This window comes from Battus philenor, unplaced genomic scaffold (genome assembly GCF_028537555.1).
Source record: "Battus philenor isolate CCGP_79_NKW_IND1 unplaced genomic scaffold, ilBatPhil1.0.hap1 SCAF_12, whole genome shotgun sequence".
In the NCBI taxonomy this organism is placed as follows: Eukaryota; Metazoa; Arthropoda; class Insecta; order Lepidoptera; family Papilionidae; genus Battus; species Battus philenor.
The window spans coordinates 7,542,433-7,564,660 of record NW_027181674.1 but is presented as its reverse complement, the minus strand read 5'-3'; the positions used below and the strand labels follow the sequence as shown (position 1 = coordinate 7,564,660).

Below are 22,228 nucleotides of genomic sequence, written 5' to 3'. Positions count from 1 at the left end.
TTACATCGAAACGACTGCCGGCATAATTTAATATATTGGTAGATAAATCAATCCTCGGTGGCCGTTTTAATAACAAAGAAAAGTATGAAATTAATTTTAAATCGGTTAATGATATATGGATTTGCAGGATAAATATGTATACAGGGTAATTGATTATAGGTATAAGAGCTTTAAAAGGGTGAAGTTATACATTTGTACACACTCTAAAAAAAACAATAGTTTCAGCAATTATTAACGTAATGATAATTTAGTACGAAAACATAATTTTAAAATTTGGTTTACTGCAAATTAAAAGTAATTATTGTAAACTATCTGTCTTTGCAGATTTAGTATGGCCACATGTTATTGGTCTGACGCAATTCAATAGAGTTGCAGAGTGTTAACTTTATTCTGTATAATTATGATTGGAAAGATGTGTGAAAGCCTTATAGGTTTTTGCTAATAAATGAACTACACATTCATCTTATTAAAGCTCTTACACTTATCATTGATAATCATTGATGATTGATAATCATCAATTGTAATTAATAACGACCATGAACGAAATTCGTTGACAGAAATTACAACGCAATTAGTTACAGGCAGTGATGTAACAAGCGCATCATACGACAACGAAACATTGTGAGGTAATTTTATTTACCATTACTATTACAGTATATTAGTTTGACATTAATTTAAAACCGTTAAAAATTTATAAAGCTTTTATTCGAAGGGATATCTATTGAATGCAATAAAGTACTGTAAATCCTGTTGTTCCCAGTTAATAGCAGTACGCACTCTTCCTATAGGAAAATTCTTCACTGCAATTCGTATGAATTGATTCAGAGACTCATCATGGCGTTTAAAGCAAGCATTACTCCCTAAAAGTGACCATAAATTATAATCAAGTGGATTAAAATTATGACTAGATGACAGCCAATCTTCAACTCAGAGTAAGTCCGAAACGTTCGTCTCTAACCAAGATTACTGATGGATCGAGCTTTATGAGGCGACGCAGAATCTTGCTGAAAGGACCATTCTTGGCTATGAACACGGCGTTATTAAGGGGCTTAACTACCTCAAGAATGGTATTTTGATACATTTGTGCCGATATTTTGATTCCTTTTTTCACAAAGATATGGCTCAGTCACTCCTTCATAGCTAAGGCCCCACTATACCATCCCTGAAGTCGAATGATGTTCACGCTGTACTTACTCTGTTAACTAATTAGAAAGATTCCTTAGAAGTTTTCAGCATAAATATAGTCATTTCATTTGTTAAATCATGGCTCAATTGTAAAAAAATTCTCTTTTAATTTTATTTAATTATAAAATTTTTCTGTTACTTCTCTTAACGTCCCGATAAGTAGTTGTTTTATTTTAACACCCTATTCTTTTTTTAAATTATCAGTTAAGAAATTACCAGCGTATCTCTTTACAAATTTCCAAGTCATCTTTTAAAATACGCGACATGGTTCTATGTGCTATCTTTATCTACCGAAATAAATCTTTTGCTTTTGGACGAATTCTTTTCCTTAGTGCTTTGATCGACTTTTACTTCGGCACACTACTTGGACGGCTATATCATTTTCTATCACAAACATAGGAGATTTCATTGCAACTAACAATGGTCCGGTATACAAACATTTTAATAATACAAAGCATATGGAGGATTTTTATTCTTATATTTGGCACTTATTTTTTTATGTAATGCAATAACAGCAATTCGGTTCTCTTTATTCCCCTCTCCATTTTAATGTCACAATTATTTTACAATATATTTACGCAATAATAAGATAACCCCATAAACAATCACATAAAAGTGATAGATTTCAAATCCCAATGAAATATTTCATTTATTTTTAATTATAATCATACTTATGGTCAGACTAAGTATAAACCAAAGTCATGTCGTTTTATTTATAACTTAGACAAAGATTGAACCGATTTTTATCATTTTTGTATTTGTCTTCATCTGGGCCTATTCCAGTAATAAGTGTTAAAATATATTAATATTGATTAATTCTTGTTTTAATAAAAAAAATCTATTAAAAACACCAGCTTAGTCGCGTAAAATAATGAACTTAAAATTTTGTTGCAAATTCCACGGATTTGAAGCACCTCTCTAAAGGTAACAAAACTCGAAAACTCCCAGAGACCTTCGACTCGCGCCGCAACATACGACTATTTCACCGGATTGGGTCGAAACTTGCTCGTTTATGGACTGTTAAAAGGAACGAGCTGTACCGAGTCAACTAGTATAAGGAAATGAATAGAGTTTTAATATTTATTTCATTAGATTTATACTAAGCTGGGTTACTTAAGTTAGTTCTAGACCAAAATACAATTAAATATTAGGTCATATATTCAACAATTTTTTAGACACATCAGTAAAAAAAAGAAATAGATCTCTTTCTGCGGGGATGCCTTAAACGCAATGATTATAGCCAAGGCAAATACGTTTTATTAACTGGAAGGTTATTTTTGAAATAAATTTTAATTTATTTAGCGTTAGATAACTTTTGCATAAAAACGTATATATATAAGATACCATTTAGATTCAAGACTTATCTGAGGTGCCTCAAGCTTTTTTCCTTCGTAAAAGAAAAAAAAGTTATGTTTCCTTATTTTCGTACGTTTTAACTCAATTTTAACCATTTGTAACGTATTAATCTTTAAATACAAGTAAAGAGTGTAAATGTTTACAGATTAAAAATAACATCGAACGATTGGTTATACTGGTTAGATTGTTTTTATTACAGTTTGAGCAAGTGCCGGCGAACACCACGCCGGTTTAAAGGCAACGTAATCAAAAAAATTGTTTAGCTAGTAAAATGTACTGTCATTATGTTAGGCGCTGCATATTACATGTATATCAAAATCCTAAGACACATAATTATGTATGATGTATATTGTTTATCATCGCGTGAATTTACTGCTCCTTAGCCATTAAATATTTTAAAAAAATTAATGAAAACATCTAAAAATTGTTTAATTCAAGCAACATCCAAAAATTATTGTATATCATTAAATATTTGACAAATCTTTAAATCAATGATCGGAAATTAAGTGCTCGAAAGTCTTATATTTTTATTTAAGCAGAATTTATTTACATGCAGAGTCACAATTTCGGTCGAAATATCACAGCAATCGTAAATTGCACATTTTCGATTTTTTTGGAAAATTAGAATTTTATTAATGGCTAATAGCCTTGTATTTAAACAAAAGAACCAAAAACAAAGCCAACGTGTCTTTTCCAGTATGTCGGTAGTAATGTCAAAGTGACATCTTATTTTGCTGCTGTGCTGTGGAATTAAAATCAAATTATTTCAATGATAAATTTTATTTCTACATTTGTGGATAACATCTATTAATAGCATATGTATTTAAATGTACGACAGTTTAATATATAAAACGAAATGTCGACTTTACGCGAACGTCAACTAAGTAAGCATTGATTTTTAGATTGAAATGATGATTTGTTTTGATTCTAATAAAATTTAAATATCTTCCCTGGTTTAGATGCTTTAAAGCAAATGCTCAATCTGAACCAACCGCTTACAAAGGCTGTAGCAACTGAACCTACCTGGAAAGTATTGATTTACGACAGAGCTGGTCAAGACATTATTTCTCCGCTAATTTCTATAAAAGAGCTAAGGGAACTCGGCGTCACTCTTCATGTGTAAGTTTTGATATTTTTTCTTACGCGTATTACATAAAGATCAAAACCCACTTTCATTTGAAAACAAAACATAAGAAAAATTATTAGGCAATGAATAAACTAATATCCATAAAAATGTATATTTGTATATATTTTCATTAATTAATCCTCAAAACTTTTAAATACATTGCATATTTTCCTTAACAATTGCATACCCGAAAATTTAAGCAAATACTTATGTATAATGTTTATAGTGTAAACTATATTTGTCTCTAATCCTCATAAAACTGATTTATTTAATAACATTTGTAATACTGTACACAATTAAAAGATTGATTATCACAGGATGAACTATATTAAAATATTATTAGGAATCAGTAACAACTATAATACAAAAAATTGGCCTTTTATTTTAAAAATTTATTTACAACAGTGGTATTAAAATAAGTTTTAAAATGTAGGAACTATTACATAACTGTAATTGGTATATTACACTGAAAATTCTCTTCAATTAGCATTTAAAATGAAAATAATGCGAGAAATTTGTCTTGATCCATGGCAATAATAACTATGTCAATCTGTGGAACTTGAAGGTTTTGTAGCTAAGGCTACAGGTTGGCAAGCTCAGCACAAGTTGTCCAGGTGGACAGATTATACTCTAAAGTTTATCAAAAAATAATACTGTTTATAATTAATTACAGGCTGGATGGAATTGGTCTTTTTAAAAATCTGTTGGAGAGGCCTATGTCCATTAGAGGTGATCCTTTGATTAAAATGATGACCCAGTCAAATCCATACAAGCCTAAAATATATTACTCATTTCCACCCACAGTTATAGACCGAATTTTCATCCCTATAAGGATAACCTGCTATCTGTTTTATTATTATTTTGTAAATAAATTTTGATCCCAAAAGTATATAATTTTTCTAATACAACAGAGCAGAGCCAACACCGAACATGAATAAATAAATATCAATATTCTAATTTGAACATAAATTTATTAAATCTTGATAATTTTTTTTAATTAAGAGTGTAAAACAGACTCCAAAAATGCATCAGAATATCCAATATTATGTACATGTCTAGAAAAAAATATTTTAACCACTGAATTTTAATATTTACAGTCAATTACATTCAGACAGAGACCCTATACCCGAAGTACCAGCCGTGTACTTCTGTTCACCATCAGAAGAAAATCTTGGAAGAATTTGTCAAGACCTTGATAATGGAACATATGATCAGTACCATTTAAACTTTATATCACCTATAACAAGACAGAAACTTGAAGATCTCGCTGCATCTGCAATTCAATCCAATGCAGCACTTAGTATCCATAAAGTTTATGACCAATATCTTAACTACATATGCTTAGAAGATGATTTGTTTATAATGAAGCACCAACAATCTGACCCATTATCATATTATGGTAAGTTTTTTTTTAATCATTTTGATTTGTTAAGTATTATCAATTTATTAAGTTTCTTGCTGGTTTCATTTCAATAGAATAAACATTCCAACCTGGGAGTAGTCTATGTAAAAATACATATCTACAATTATATCAATGTCTTAACATTACAAAAGTGCTTAGCAAAGCCTTTACGAAAGAATAAATATTCTTTCATAGTACTCAACATTTTATTTAGCACAAAAATATATCCAGTGTCAAATACAGTAGTTTCATTGAAATAAAGTTATTTATCTATTTTGGTTTGGGCACTTTATGGTTAATTATTCACATTTTTACCTCTTTTTTTAGCAATCAACAAAGGTGATACAAAAGATACAGAAATGGAAGCAATTATGGATGACATTGTAGACAGTCTTTTTTCAGTGTTTGTTACCTTGGGTATGTTGAACCTTATTTTAAATATAATGTCTTATTTTATTTTTATTAAAATTTACTGTCAAAACAACATTTGCAGCTAATGTAAGCTCTCAATAGTTTATTACAGCCATTAAAAAGCAACAATAGATAACTTTGCACAATAATAATGAAAATTTTTCCGAGAACATCTGACTTTTTTACTTGATACATTTCAGTAATTTTAAAACTTCAAAATATTTTAAAAAAAAACCATGCAAAAAGATGAGGATAGGAAGGATAATAAGTTATAATAAAATAAGTAATAAACTAACAATCATAAAACAAACATAATATTACAAATTGAAATTGAGAATAAAATATAGATTTTCTTTAATTATTAAGGCTTCTGTACGTTTTTTTCTTATATTCTGTTATAAGAGGCTGATTATTAGGTTTCTCAAGTTTATGTAATTCATGATACTCAGCTACAAAAATTTAAGACTATGTTTAAATTGTAATGCACCCTTCATGTACAAATAAAAAAAATATTTAGCGACAGTGTCATAAAAAAAAATTGGGTAGAAAATGTATTTATTGGTACTGGTGAACTGCGGCGTTATAAAATATTATAAAAAGATAGTTGGGTAAATATTTTTTTAATTTGTGCAATCATTACTTATAATTGTTGATGGATATGTAAAATATAGTTTGTCGTATGTGTAATGTGTAAAGATGCAATTGTATTTTATTCACAAAACATAAATTTCTTTTGTAGGTAATGTACCAATTATAAGATGCAGCAAGGCTAATGCTGCTGAGATGGTAGCTAATAAGTTGGACAAAAAGCTGCGAGAAAATCTGTGGGATGCCAGAAACAATCTTTTCCATGGCAACACAGGTCAAACTGGATCTTTTAATTTTACAAGAACAATGCTCATTTTATTGGACAGAAATATGGATATGGCGACTCCTCTGCATCACACTTGGACATACCAGGCTTTGGCTCATGATGTATTGGATTTATCCTTAAACAGGTCTGACAGAAATATCTATGATTAATCAACTAAAAATGTTTTTTTAAGTTTATCATTAATTATTTTATTGTAAACACAAAATACATTTTGAAAAACCCTATTATGTAAATAACTAAATTGTTCAGATATAAAACAAACATCCAATCTTCTGGCACTCATCATGCCAAGCCAGAACTCAGATAAAATCAATTAACCTAAAGTTCATAATGTTGTCTTTTTATTGTTGGAGTGATGCTTATGCACTAGTGAGATTCATGTTTATATCTTCGCAAACAAACTAAACCTGATTGTACAAGTGGTGACTGAAATTTGCTATTTTTTTTAATTTATAGAAGCTGCCTCTATAATGTCTTATCCAAATCCTTTTGGGTTAATATACATTTGATTATTATTTTTCTAGTAATGTGTAAGATGGGATACATTAGATTATGGTTGCACAGACTTATTAAGACTAGGGGCCACTCGGGCAAATCATGAACTGATGGCGGACCGGCCGCCAGAAGTATAGGTAATTAATTTTTTTGGTTTTATTCTGGAATAGAATTCAATATTTTTTTAATGTACGCGCGTATTATTTTTGATGTCGGCGGGCCACCAGTACTCGACCGGCGGTCCGCATGCGGCTTGCTGGCCGCGGTCTGTGCATCCATGCATTAGATTAATGTGAGCGTTGAGCACAGTTGCTTGTAAATATATCAAGATTGCATTAGTAAATACATATGGTATAAATATTTTAGAGCAGTGGTACCAGAAAGCACAACCACTGCGGTACAAGGGCAGAAGTCTAAAACGCGAATATGTGACCTAGATTCCAAAGATCCATTATGGTCTGAACATAAAGGGAGTCCGTTTCCAACAGTAGCAGAAGCTATTCAAGAAGATCTGGATAAATACAGGTATTTTTATAAATGATATGCATGTCACTAAAGTATTGTTTAAATTAACTGAATTCATTCAGCCTTTTAAACAAACGCTGTATTTTGTATAAAATTATTGAATTGACTGAAGTTAAGTAATTGCTGTTTTATGTAATAAAATAAAAGGTTCTTTTTAACCAGAATGAAATTTAATTTGTAATGTATTTTCCATTCTGCTCAATGACCTTTGCCATCTCTCTAACTACTTGAAAATGTCCCTCAATTTATACCGAATAGCCAATTACGTGTAGGGCCTAGTATTATCCTAGTAGAAACTGACATCAAATTGATTCAACAATTCTGGTCGCATTTCTCCTACTGCTGCATTCAATTTGTCCAGCTGCCAAAGGGACCTCTAAACCCACGGTTTTCTTCCTTGGAAGCAGCATAAATCAACCATACTATTACAGATAAATTATCAGGAAAAAAAGTTGATTGTTATATATGAATGGACGAATTATATTTGCATTCAATTTGGTAATTCTGTAAACACTAGACTGCAGAAACCAAGCACCGGCAATATTCATGCCACAAACTCTTTTTCAACCCACAATAATGTACTGACTATCGCTTCGTTGTCATCCCATTGAATTGAAACCTATCTTTAATTACCGCAGGCAGGCCATTTCTAGATAGTTCGACGCAGAGTGGGATGGTGAGGTAAAAATAAAGCTATCTCTGAAGGATAAGATTCTATTCTAGACCGTCCTTTATTATATCTCATGTTCTGTTTGTTGCAATCAAAGATGCAATAAAGCAATGGACGCACACTTGCGCTTTTTTATGTCGCCAGACGTCAGCCTCGTCTGGATTGTTCGTAGAATTCGTTCTCCTTTGTGCCTGTTATGTGAGTGATCAGCACAATATTTACAAAAGATTCTAGGTTTTTTAATAAGGCTCATTTGAAACTGATTAAATTTCAATTTCAACATTTGCAGGAGTTCAGAGGCTGAAGTAAAAAAGTTAAAAAGTTCAATGGGACTTGACGCCGAAAGCGATCTGGCCCTTAGCTTAGTGAGTGATAACACACAGAGACTCACAAGTGCTGTTAACTCACTGCCCCAGCTCATGGAAAAGAAACGACTCATCGATATGCACACAACTATTGCCACAGGTAAAGTAATTAAAATGTTCTAGAGCCAAGGCTAGCATAAGTCCGAATATGTAATAAAAAAATTATAAGAAATAATTTTGCTAAATCTATATAAAATATTTAAAAATGAATGTGTGCCTGTCTGTGCTCGATAAGTTTAAAAACCATACATCCAATCGCCGTGAAAATTTGTAAAATTATTAGATATATCCTTAAGAAAGTTTTTGACAAATTGATCTTTTTTAACATTTTATGTTTGAATTATCAAAACTGTCTTTTTGGTCAGATTTATAAATAGGTACATAACAGGAAAGCATGAATTGATACACCAAGTATATTATATACAGTTATGTTATTGTATTCGGGTGCAAAATGGCAAGTGAGATTGGATAACTATACTTATTTATGCGAGTGACACGCCAAATTTACGACACTTGAATTCAAGTATAGCCCTGTGACTACTACCTTCTGTAAATTTATCTATTGTAGTGCTACCGAAACCGCTGTACTGCGATGCTTAACTCTCGTGGGTAGGGATAGGTTAGTACCGGTCGCTCCGTCCAGTCAGTTCATTTTTAACGGTCGCAGTGGCGGCGTTCATGCACTGTTTTTCCCGGCCCTACCTCGTTGCGCTTTCATACAGCGCGGTACAACAATTTCGGTCGCACTGTATTTAGTTTTTGAAGCCACATTCATAATTTATTTAAGTTAATATGCATTGGAATTAAATGACTAATTTAAAATAGAGCAGAGTCCATTTTTTTAATTAATTAAAATACATTTTGTTATTAACCCTTTCGCGAATAGCGCCTTTTGGCGCTTGGCTATAGGCGCTTTCTCTCAGCGAACAGCGTACATTTTTACATTTTTTTTTATCGTGTCAATAATTGCATGATTATGGTCATTAATTTCTTTATTACCAACGCGATAGCATCATACGCTTCCTGTGCGGATATTTTGTCACATAACCAAATATATTTATTCATCAATTTTGCTCCTATTATGGATAAATGGCTGAGAGAGTAATTCTTTTTTAGGCGCTCCGCAGCGAAATGGTTAAGAAGTGTAAAATTTTATTATTAAAAATAAATCCAAATGTGAGTGGCCAGTGATTGAAATTTTAATTATATTAATATATAGGAGAAGTCTGTCATCTTATGTATCTAGACATGAAACGACGGGTTTTCGCTACTTTTTACCAAGATGGTAACGAGCGTTATTTGTAACCACGACCATTATGTCGACAAATACAATCCCGTGATATTTTGATGTTTTTTTTATTTAATGATATAGTCTCTATATAATATACTGAGTAATAAAGGTTTTTGTCCTATCACTCGCCAAAGTCACGATATGTTTTTGATGACCAAATGCCTTTTTTCACAGTAAATCCGAACACGTGTGGTTCGATGCAGTACTTTGTGTTATGTAATCTTTTGTTATGAGCATGTCGAATAAGTTGTTATGATTTTACGTTCAGATTACAAATCGCTTGTTCACACTTCGTATATTTTTAACAATGCTCTATAGCAAGATTTGTTCTACTTGCAACAGTGATTATAAAGATTTTTTTTAAACTGCGATAATACCTTAAATCTCGATATCTCTTAATCATATTGCTATTTAATATACAAGTATAGAAATGACCCCGATACTGTAACCTGACAGTAAAAATAGATGATAGTGCATATTATATAAATAGACATAAATATCCATATTTATTACACACGTGAACATGAACTGCGTGTGAATCGATGCCAGAATTGACGCAAACGTCTATTTTTATACTTTATGTTGTAGTTGGTAACGGAGTACGTTTTCGTCTACTAAAAGTTAAGAAACGCTCATATTTTGTTTTACAGTCTCTTTCTTTTCAGTTAGTTCCTCACACGAAGGATTGTGTCTTCTTCTGATTGACTGTCTTTCTTAGATACTTATTCACCGTGTGTTATTTTTTTATATAGGCGCCATTATTTAAGACCTCTTGTTCCCTGTATTATGGTCTGGACGGGGACGTTACAATCGATAATTATTTTTTTTTAATTAATTTTGTTAACATCTAAATTCCATCTCGTATATACCCTCTTTCATATATAGCCTACCTTCCCTCATCATTCATAAGTTTGTTTTACACTATCACAGTTTATCTCCACGTGTTATGGTCTCGTATTCTACTGGTAGTCACTTATATGCTTCGGCCTAGTGATCTCTCTTTCCGCTTCGATGATCTTTTCTTAGTTAATATGTCTTTATACATGCAAAATTATGAATCTTATCTGCCCGTCTTCTTTAGACATAACTTCCTAAAATTATCTTAAAACTTTATTTTTTGTTGTAATTATTATTATCATATCAGACGATGTCGCCAGTGCATGGCATAGGTCTCCACTGAAGATGCCTCAATGACAGGTCAAGCGCTGCCCGCATCCATTTTGTGTTATGATTGATGTCAAATATTTTACCGCTAAAGACATGCGTTTTTTTAATTTATCCTGTGGTCGGTTTGGATATATTATTGACTTTTACTATTGTTCTCGTCGATTCTTTATTTTTTTCTCTATAAAAACCTTCTTCGAGCCTACACGAATATATAAAAAAATAACTGAATTAATCAAGCCGTTTTCATATTTTACGCTTACCAACATGTCTGGTTATTTATTTATATTGATATAGAATGTATTATATATATTATAAGAGGAATACTTCAGCTAAAAACTAAATAATTTAACTATATTTTTAATATGATCCTTAGCATGATATTGACACGGATAAATTTTAGTAATAATTGGAAAACTAAATATATTTATAAAAAAAATTAAGTATTTCCGTGTATTAATAATCTATATGTTATAACTATTACGTGTATTTACTTGCAGCAATACTCAATGCAATAAAATCACGACGACTGGATTCGTTTTTTGAATTAGAAGAGAAGATAATGAGCAAAAGCAGCGGCGTCGAGTCCAAGGCTGTCATGGATCTTATATCGGACGCGGGTGCCGGCACGCCAGAGGATAAAATGCGACTGTTTATTATATATTATTTATGCACCGCACAGATCCCGGATGAGGAGTATAAGAAGTTCGAATCCGCTTTGTTGGCAGCGAATTGTGATATACAGCCAATGTCTTACATGAAACGATGGAAGTAAGGAAATGTACTTTTTTATCAAAATATATGATTTTTAAGCAACCAAAAATTCGAATTATAAAAGTTAACATATTGCTGCTATGATATTGATTTTAATGTTTACGTATACATAAGTGAATACGGATTGATAAAGTTAAATTCATCATCATCTTGTCAGTCGTTGCTACCTGTCAGCGGGCTTACCCTCGCCACATCTACTGGCTCATGGTCTCTAGAACCTTTTGGTCCCAACAGTTTTACAAGCAGTGTTCCACCCACTCCCACTCCAGAATGCTAATCTTAAATACTATATTAAAGATATAAATAAAATGCAATACAAATGTTCGCTAATATCTGCGATAAGCTGCTTAAATCTATGTGTAATAATATATAATTAATAGAATTAAAATTGTAAAATTTTACCATTTCAGAGGATTCACCAAGATGTCCAGTCAATATGAAGGCGGTGGAACGAAAACCGTGTCCATGTTTTCAAAACTCGTGTCACAGGGGTCGTCGTTTGTTATGGAAGGCGTAAAGAATTTAGTCGTTAAAAAGCATGTGAGTTTATTCCTCGTCCCGTAATATCAGACACTAAAAAAAAAACTTTTATCATATCTAAGACTTAGACGCAAATTAACAATATTAACACCAAAACTTTTTCCGATAACACTACAAAAATTTTTCAGACCTTAGAGGTCTGTAGAGCTGTAAATATCAACATTAGTCCAATCAAATCAATATTTAAAATTAGGTTTTACATTAAAAATCTGATGAAATAAACAGGAAATCAACCTGAAGAAGAAAAAAAGTAATAAAAAACTTGTAATTATTTTAAAAATATGTATTAGGGGAACAGGAAAGTAATGTCGTTTTTGTGCATGTTGATATTCGATAGTCATTCGGTAGTTCATTACGTACTTGGAAAACGTATACCAGATGGCAAAAGATATTTTAGATTGTTGATAACGAAGATGAAGATATTGTTGATTAGAAATAAAAACTTGTAAAAAATGTAGTCGTGTGAATTTAACTTAAGAAAGCGACCTTACTTTCCGGTTTCTTAATATATTTTTAGAATATGTCATATTAATTCTTAACCTATATCATATCTCCCTGCTGACTGTCCTAGTTATCTGTCGATTTAAAATTTAATTTCAGAGTGATGACTTTACATCTTTTCAGACGAAAGGCGCCACTGCAAAACTTAGGCCTCCCCCAAAGCCGGGTCTCTACCGGGGATTCTTAGCACCCCTTGACCACCTATAATTGCCTTGGCCGCTACTGTAGCCAGGTACAGCTCGGTCGCCGGGTGCTGGGGACTGATTTGTATTGTAGTTCAACATTAATGTTCATATATCCCACAAATAGCATAATCGCCAAGCTTGGCATCCAGGTTGGAGGACACAGTGTAGTTTTATGATATGCAAAGTACGCTACAGCCCATCCTCTGAAAACTGACTTCTCTGTCACCTTATATAGTAATTAGAAATAGGTGCAAAAGCTTTATAGCTTTTTACTGATAAATGAACTTTTCATCCACCCCTAAGCTTTTACACCTATAACTATTCAACCAGTTTATAAGTAGGTATAAACGTTTTACTCTCAGAAACTGCCAGTAAGCCGTACAGTAGAAGCGGCTCTGTGCGGTGGTGAAGACTCGGAACTGACATGGCTGGACCCGAAGGCAGCGCGCACCGACGCGACAGGCCGCGCTCGAGCCGCTAAGAGCCAACCTCCATCTGACACCGTCGTCTTCATCGTCGGCGGCGGTAACTACATCGAATATCACAACCTTCTCGACTTCGCTAAGGTAAAGTATTCGCACATTTGATATACCATTCTGTTGAGTGGGTACCTAGCCATATATATGACTTTCTTAACATAATAAATATTTATATAAAAATAGGCACAGTCATATGATAAACATAAGAAATAAAAGTAAGCTTGTAACGTCTAAATTTCGGGTTCAAATAGTTTACTAATCTATCATTGATTTGAATGTACATACCTATATAGTTCCACAATATATCTTCGACCTCCGACCAAAATAGGTTTGTTGTTTCATTCACATTGTCGATGTTATAATATACACTACATTTTTGAGTTTCTGGTCGACACTCAGCAGAGCAGCATTCTGAGCCAGTGACAGATAACTTATGGTGTTAAAATAATTGATAATTTAGGTGTGTAAATGACCTACTTGATAAAACATATTTTGAATATCGTGGTATATTTAGATAACCAAAGTATTGATTGATTTTTAAATTTTCAGCAACAAGCGGCAGGCGGCGTACCAAGAAGGTTAATCTACGGCGCCACGACTTTGCCAAACGCTTCTCAGTTTTTGAAACAACTGTCTCTCCTTGGCGAGGAGATACAAACATAAACTTTAAACATTCCCGTTGTACTGGAGATATTATTTATATGTAATATAATTTAATAAATGTATAACTTAAAGTTTTTTTTTTAACACATGACAAAACTGAAAATAACCAGAATTTAAACTATCAACTTATTGATGTGCGAAATAGTCCGCTTAAAAATCTATGCATTATAGCATCCTATTAAACCATTATGAGAATTAAATAAGTCCACTCTTTGGGGGTCTTATTCCACGACGTTATCGAACACTACCGACACTTCTGCGCCACCTCAAATAATGTTCTCAGAAGTTTTACTTTTATTTTTTGGAATAAATGGAAGTATTTTGTGGCACTACGTATAACTAACAAAGCTATAAGGCAGATGTGGATTTGATACATCGACCAATGTGGTAAACGAATACGACACGTCCTTATAAGGTATAACTACAGCCGTTCTTCTCAAAAAGTTTTTACAAATTCTTTATACCAAGATATTGAGAAGAATTGACATTATACTGAGTAAAAGAAACCAAATGGCTCTTCCCTTCGGAATATTTTTTATTAACAAAATTACATAGCTATTTATACGGGAATAATGTCAAAGTTCCTACTGTCGCCGCTGCAAATCAAATGTGCTTAGTGTGGCTTTTAACTCAAAATTCATTAACAAATTAAGTATCAATCTAAATGCCATGAACTTATGACCATGTGGACGTTTAGAATCTCATAATCATATACAAATCCCAGTTAGAAGTCATAGTTAACCACCCATCTAATATTTATTACAAAGAAATAGAACTGGAACACAGTATAAATTACTGGATACACACACTATATTGGCGGTGCACTATTCTCTTTAGATCTATAAAGTTTAGTGGTATCTATTTTTTTTCTTTCGAAGCTTCACTTTCTATAATATATCGGATATAAAACACTGAAATAAAACAGAATCTTCAACAAATTGGCATTTTATTTACATTGACATTGAAAATAGAGCTAACATCTAATATCTACTAATAAATTTTGATTGTTTAGAACAAGAAGTATAAAATCTAAATCACAATAATATTATTTCAGTAACAATCAGATCTTAAACCATCGTCAACGTTATGCTCATTTAAAGTTCCGGTCGCGTTACTCAAGATGTCCTACGCACGTAAACAAAATTACAACCAAATCAACAAAATAAAAAAAAAACGAATAAAAGTGATGAAATTAAAATTCTTCATAAAATCTAATAGATAATCTTAAAGTATTGTGCTTGGTTATAACTAAAAGATTTATTTGTTTAAACACATACTAAATAACCATCGAAAAATAGTTACTATATTATGTGTATTATACACTAAACATATAAGTAAAACAGTACATAGTTCAGCTTACTGACCAAGGAACTTCCACTGTAGCACTGCAAGAAGATACTGCTATAATAGTAGAAAGATAAACGTACTATGTACTAGCGTACAAGATTCTTATTTAAATTGTCAATGTATATCACTTTGATTATGATATGGTTTGGCACAATAAACCAATCGCAGCCACTTAGAGATTGTGTAAGAGAGCAAGCTTGAACTTATAAGTACGATTTAAGTTAAGCCAAAGCCAGGACTGCTCAGCTTTGTAATATTTTTAAAGTCATTTCAAGTAATCCCTCATTCGTGTCATGTTTTAACATGGTTAGTAACACGTATAACTATTATTAATTTATATTTATTATAAAAATTAGTAAGTAGATAAAGACCCCATTCATTGATTCTAATAACTCGTAACTTACATCGAGAGAAAATTTAAACAAATCTATTTATCCGAGACAAAGTCGATTTATAAAATTTTAGGTTATATACTTGACAGTTAATAACGCATAGCGAAAAGATCGTGTTTCGTGGAATACACAAGAAGTATAATAGATTCGAATTAGATGTAATGAAAGTTTACAAAATTTATATGGTTATATTTCCCTAACACTAGTGAACTTCAATCAGTTTAACAATAACACACAGCGTTTAATAAGCTTATATAGTCATATTTGCGGAAACTTAATTAATAAAATTTTAATGTGAACTATCCGCAGACTAGTCAATGACATAAAACGTCTATTAAACCAGAGGAGTTACATAGAAAAAAGCTTGATAAAATTTTTAATTAAGAATTATCGTGAATTAATCACAATTTTGTTAAATACCTTTCCACTTAATATTAATTTTGTATTGAGCTTAGCTCATTAATAAATGTTTTATAATTGCCGCCATTATAACAAAATATTAAAGAAAATAAATGTTAACATAATCGTAATAAATTTTGTTTTCATAAATAATAACAATACATAACATAAATGACGAAATAGTAACAAACAAAATATTAATTTGTAAGATATTTTTATACACCGTTACTCTGAAATATAAGACAATATAAAAATAAGTTATAGAAAAAACAATGAGTTAAGGTGACCTTTTAACAGTAAAGAACATGATAATAATCAATTCATTATAAATACAAGCAAAGCATCCAATACAGAAAACATATTTATTAACAATTGATTTATGCATGGAATCATTTCAGCAAAAACTGGGCCAAAATTAAACATTTTGATTATACAATATAAAAATAAGTGAGGAAAACATTCCCTGACAACTGACAAACGCTACTCATGCTCTGTAAATAGAAAAAGATAAAAGTTGTAACTTAAGTACAAACAAATATACTCTAATATGGACACAAAAAAAAAACTAAAACAATACAAGTTCCTTTGATGGCACAGTTGCATATAGAGTAACAATTCACTTAAATAAAACCTAGCTAAGTGTATATAATGTACTAGTAATCTGACAATTCCAGTGTCGACAGGTCAAAATATTAATAAACAGAGACAAAATATAACTCCTGGAATTTTCGACAATATTTTCAAGAATACATAAACTTATTAACTATGTCAAGCTGTTGATAAACTCAATCGTATGAAACTTATCGAGTTTGAGATATTTTCATTTTTAGGCAAGTAAAAGTAAATTGCTGAAAACTATTACGGATGTTTTCAAATGTTAAGGTGCATTTAAAACGTTTGCTATAACATAATATGGAAAATAACATTACAGTAAACATAATAAAATACATACCAATATCTGTTGACCACTTGTTCTTTCAGAAACGTGTTTTAAATTAATAAAGAACCATTAGTTACAAAACAGTAGCAGCATATTCCTAGATTTGTCCAGAAGATTTCAAAATGTTAAATTTTTCTTACTCTATTTAGTTAATGTAGTGTTTTTTTTAAGATGCAGCATTAATTTAAGAACACCTTTAGATTAGTCTCTTAAACAATATAATCAACCTGAAATCTTTTAAATTTTAGTAATGATAAGTTTGGTAATACTACATAATCATATTTATTATAAACAGGCTTCAATGTCACTTTAACATTTTTCATAATTTTAAGAAATATCTTTGTGTAAATAACCGGTCCTTGTCTAGTAAACATTCTAAGAATTTTAAGTGGCTTTTAAGTGGGCCACTATCATTTTACATCACCATCTATATTTAGTTGAAGAAAAATTATGTACAAATAATTTTCAAAAAAAATAACATTTTATAAAGAATTAAAAAAAATAAGAAGATAATGAATAATTAGACAAAACATAATGAAAAAAGAGCATACATGCCAAAAATTAATGTCATATCTTAACTTAACTTTATTATGTTATCGTAATAAAATAGGAGAAAAATATAGTTCATTCAACATTTTTTTAATTTTTAACAGATACTGATTTGCTTTTTTGACGGTCTATGGGACGGATGTCAATTGGAACATCAAATAAAAATATTATAATATTGGAATTAATAATAGAAAATGTATATTATGCCTTGCGAATAATATTAATAAGTTTTTATTGTTAAAAGCCACAATTCTTGCCAGATTTTAAGAAATAATTCAAGCATATATAACTCAAAAATGGAATGTATAATATTTTTATCACAATTATATCTTTTTAGATAATGTGTGGCAAGTTTATCATAAATTGGTGTATCTGTAAAATAAATGGATTATGGAATGTACTGGCTTAAACACATAAACAATGTTTAAGAGAAAGCTTCCCCACTTTTAAAATATATATGCCCCTTTGTTGTACATAAAAAAAATGCATAGATTTTTTTGCAGTATAGGAGTCTATGCTATTTTATTATAAAATCTTTCTTAGGCCCACAAAAAGAATTACAGAAGAACATATCATTTACATATATTGGGGTACCTGCTATTGATATAGCTAAAATAAGTAAAAGTGTGTTTAAATTTTTACAAGCAGTCATATGATAGTGTAAGAGTGACTAAGTATAATATTCCATTTCAAGTATTATTTAATTGTGTTCAAAGAGAGGAATCTGCATAAAGATTATATATTATGTCTTAATCTAGAATAGCATATTTTCTTTTATACTAAGATTAAATATAGCATAAAATTATTTTGCATGAAGTCTTAAAATCTTATATAATTATATTTAAAGATTATAATGGTATACAACATACAAAGAATTAACAGACAAGAAGTGATTCTAATTATTTGTTTATTCTCATCACAATAACAATGCAAGCCTTTTAGATTTTTTACCCATACAATATTTTGTTAGCCACTTTCAAGACACTGAGTAATTGTAAATATTTTAACATTACAGTACCCAAGTACGAAATATCAAACCTAGATAATTTTGACATTTTTTGACAATGCTAGCAATTTGAAATAACTTTACATTTACTCTACTAATCACATTCCTATTAAGCCATTAGCCATTATTAGCTCACTCATTAACATTTATAGTTCAGATAATTCAGATCTTTAAATTGTCATGTCTTACTTGTTTTAAAGTACAAGCTAACAAGAATCCTGATGAAAAAATGTCAATGATCTTTTATCAATTATGATTTCATAATATTGTAATGGGGTTATTTAAATTCTTTATAATTATTAATGTGCATCAATTTGCAACACACACTGTGTCATGACAAAATTTGCTCTCTGATTTTTTTGAGATAAATTCAAACTTGAGATTCTGAGTATTGAATTGATTGATATAAGTTAATCACTCATTAAAATACTTATACAAATAAAATACAGTATTGTTGACACATATTATGGATTCTGTGAAGTCATAGTTTATCTTGTTTGAACCATCAACAACTAAACGGCATTGATTAATCTCTTATGTATAATATAAATAACAGATCTTGAAATACCTAGAGTTTTGAATTTTAAGTAGATGATTAAATGTGACTAGCCAATGTGATAACTTCATTGTATTGAATTAATATATCATTTTCTCTTAACACTACTTTTTTTACTAAAAAATTGAATCATGTTGTAGTAATGGTAATATAAATAAATGAGATAAATTTAAAGCTCTGCTGTCAGCCACCAATTATTACAGCAACAACTTTCAATTAATGGTATATGTTGGTCTGTTAATATGTCTCGCCAAAATATGGGTGCAGCAAAAATTTCAAAACAATGTGTTGTTTAAGTAGTATGTAGATGTTAAGTACTTTACCAAGCTTGTTCACAATATTCAGGTTATTATTATTGGCATTTAAGTTAGCTACTGTTTGGGCTGGGGGTTGGAGTTGCGACTTGAGCTGCTGCTGCTAAGGATCATTTTCTGCATTTGCCGAATCACTGTGGTCGCATGATAGGCTTGTTTCCAGCGAGACTTAGCAAAGTTCTTCTTCAGCTGCTCAGATACAGTTCCATGTATGTTCTTATTACTGGCAGCATTACCTGATATCCATGGATGTGCCAAAGCTTGCCTGTAAAAATATTTTAATTATTACACACTAGTTAAAATGTAAATCTTGTAGTCTTAAATATTTTAAATGTTGTTATCAATTTCTTTTATTTTATTATGTCTCATCACCCACAATCAGTCATAAAACTCATAAAAGTCATAACCAGATATGTGAATATTGGTATCAATAGAGCAGGATTCCAACGCCTCTTTGTTTTAGCAAGCTGATTGAGATCATAAGTATGAATTTTTGTTAACTTGAAATTTAAGTATAAAGTAGAATGATTATTGTAAAAATCTTCATTTGTTTAGTAATTTTATTATATGTCCTAAAAGAATTGTTAATCCAGTCTATATACACAAAGATAATGATATGAGGAAACATCTTGTAACAAATTGTTTCACTATTTCCCTGTGAATATAGTAAGATCTGTCTGTATCTTTATTTTTTACTTATTCTACTATTCTATTCAGATGAGAACTAAATAGAAATACACACTGTACTGCATTGTAATGAAAATATTGATGTAGAAATAATTTATTTATCCCAAGAATTACCTAGCAGAAACCATTATGTTGTAACAGATGTTAGAAAAGTAAAATAAGTTTCAAGATATATAACTCATGCAAATATTAGATCATATTTATTTATAACTTAATCAGATTTACTATTTACTGAAAACTAGTTCTTACAATAACATTAGAAATAGGCTTCTTCCACTTTAAAATAGTTTCTTACATAAAGAAAAAAGTTGTGTATGAGTTATGATTTCCATCTTAAAAAACAAACTACTATATATACTGAAAATATCAATTCATTACAAGTTTTAAATGAAAGTATAAATCCAAAATAAAAGAAATAGCTGAATAACAGCCTAGTATTAACATTAGTACCTTAATAACCAAAGTAATATAAACTTGTAATAATTTATTGTAATATTCAAAGAGTGTATATTCAGACCCATAATTACCTGAAATGAAATGTTGACTTATAGTTGCAAACATGTTAGAAAATAATCTTGGGAATGAAATGGTCATCATTGTACCCATGTGGAAAGCTATACTTACATCTGTGTAAGAGATGACAAACAATAAAAAGCTTCATGTGCTTAATTCCCAAAAACACTTCTTGTTTTTAATTTATCTATATGCCTTCAGAATAGCAATAATACAATTTCAGACAAATATGCATATGAACATTCCATTCTTGGTAATAGTATAATTTTATTTACTTTTATGATATACACATAAAATGACTAACAGATCTACATCTTTCTTAATTATAAAACAAAGTATTCTATTGGATTCTAACTAAATATACTATCAAATTTTATCAAAGTAACAAAAGAAATAAAAAGGTTCTCAATGGATGCCAGTAAAAATTTTATTTTTACCATGTAATATAAAAAAGTAAGTTTCAGATGAATAGCATTAAACTATTACTTACTTGCAAGTGTACCTTTTCTCAACATCAACACACATCAAATGCCGTATGAAATCCTTAGCAGAATCACTAATGTCATCCCAATAAGGCGAATCAAATTCAAAATCACCCTTCAAGATCTGAGCAAATAAATTTGCATCATTTTCATCATAAAATGGTGGGTATCCACAAAGCAAGATATATGATATTACTCCTATACTCCAAACATCAACAGCTTTACCATAGGGTTTCTGGGCCAATACTTCAGGAGCAACATATCCAGGAGTGCCACATGCAGTAGCCATTACTCCCGAGTCTTCAATTTTTGATAAACCAAAATCACTTATCATAATTTTACTTTCTTCATCTGCACTATAATAAAGAAGATTTTCAGGTTTCAGATCTCTATGGACCACTCCCTGGGAATGCATATAATCAACAGCTTCCAATACCTGTCGTATAAGATTAGAAGCATCTTTTTCGGTGTAAGAACCTTTCTCTACTATTCTATCAAAAAGTTCTCCCCCAGTTACCAGCTCCATGACAAGGTACACTTTGTTTTTATCCTCGTAAGTTTCTAACAGCTGGACAATATTCGGATGAGAAAACATCTTTTTTTCACCGCCTTCAACCTTTGATTGTTCACTAAATCGTTTAAGAACACGAATCTCATTTTCTAAAGAATCTTCTTTACCTTTTAAAGCCTTTTTGTCTATAATTTTGCATGCAAACATCTGTCCATTTTCTTTGCTCTCTATTAAGCGTACTTCGGAAAAGGCACCTGTGCCCAAAAGGTCCTTAACTATGTATTTGTCTTCAATTGATGGCTGTTTTTCAGATTCTCTACTATCCTTTTTAGATTTTCTACCGAAATCTTTCTTACCAAAAAGAGGCATTTTGAGCCCCGTCCCTCACAGATTCGGTTTGAACTAATATCTACACGTCTACGTAACTATATCGACAAATGTTCACTCATAGTCATAGTCAAGTCAGAGTTCACAATTCACATTTTACACACCCAACTCCGAAAATAAGGGCTGTTATACATAAACG

At 30.8% G+C, this 22,228-nt stretch overlaps 2 protein-coding genes across 2 annotated transcripts; one reads left to right on the top strand and one right to left on the bottom strand.

Moving 5' to 3' along the window:
• Window positions 1-3,259: 3,259 nt before the first annotated feature.
• On the top strand, window positions 3,260-14,062 carry Slh (sec1 family domain containing Slh). The gene is made up of 11 exons (XM_068776307.1): window positions 3,260-3,425; window positions 3,501-3,660; window positions 4,765-5,066; window positions 5,397-5,486; window positions 6,220-6,478; window positions 7,216-7,374; window positions 8,334-8,509; window positions 11,365-11,635; window positions 12,049-12,178; window positions 13,227-13,430; window positions 13,893-14,062. The coding sequence occupies exons 1-11, from the start codon at window positions 3,398-3,400 to the stop codon at window positions 14,004-14,006; spliced, it is 1,893 nt and encodes a 630-aa protein (XP_068632408.1). The 5' UTR covers window positions 3,260-3,397; the 3' UTR covers window positions 14,007-14,062.
• Window positions 14,063-14,950: 888 nt separating this feature from the next.
• On the bottom strand, window positions 14,951-22,181 carry LOC137932769 (calcium/calmodulin-dependent protein kinase type 1-like). Its single transcript, XM_068776439.1, has 2 exons — window positions 21,200-22,181; window positions 14,951-19,774 (listed from the first exon to the last, which is right to left on the bottom strand). Exons 1-2 carry the CDS (start codon window positions 22,069-22,071, stop codon window positions 19,567-19,569), a joined length of 1,080 nt encoding a protein of 359 aa, XP_068632540.1. The 5' UTR covers window positions 22,072-22,181; the 3' UTR covers window positions 14,951-19,566.
• Window positions 22,182-22,228: the final 47 nt, after the last annotated feature.

Bases quoted from the DNA above. Each gene is read 5' to 3' on its own strand.
- LOC137932769 (XM_068776439.1), bottom strand. From the start codon at position 22,071: ATGCCTCTTTTTGGTAAGAAAGATTTCGGTAGAAAATCTAAAAAGGAT. The intron at 19,775-21,199 runs GTAAGTAATAGT...ATATTTTTACAG, and splicing joins GAGAAAAGGTACACTTGCAA to GCAAGCTTTGGCACATCCAT.
- Slh (XM_068776307.1), top strand. From the start codon at position 3,398: ATGTCGACTTTACGCGAACGTCAACTAA. The intron at 5,067-5,396 runs GTAAGTTTTTTT...CTCTTTTTTTAG, and splicing joins TGACCCATTATCATATTATG to CAATCAACAAAGGTGATACA. The intron at 13,431-13,892 runs GTAAAGTATTCG...TTAAATTTTCAG, and splicing joins ACCTTCTCGACTTCGCTAAG to CAACAAGCGGCAGGCGGCGT.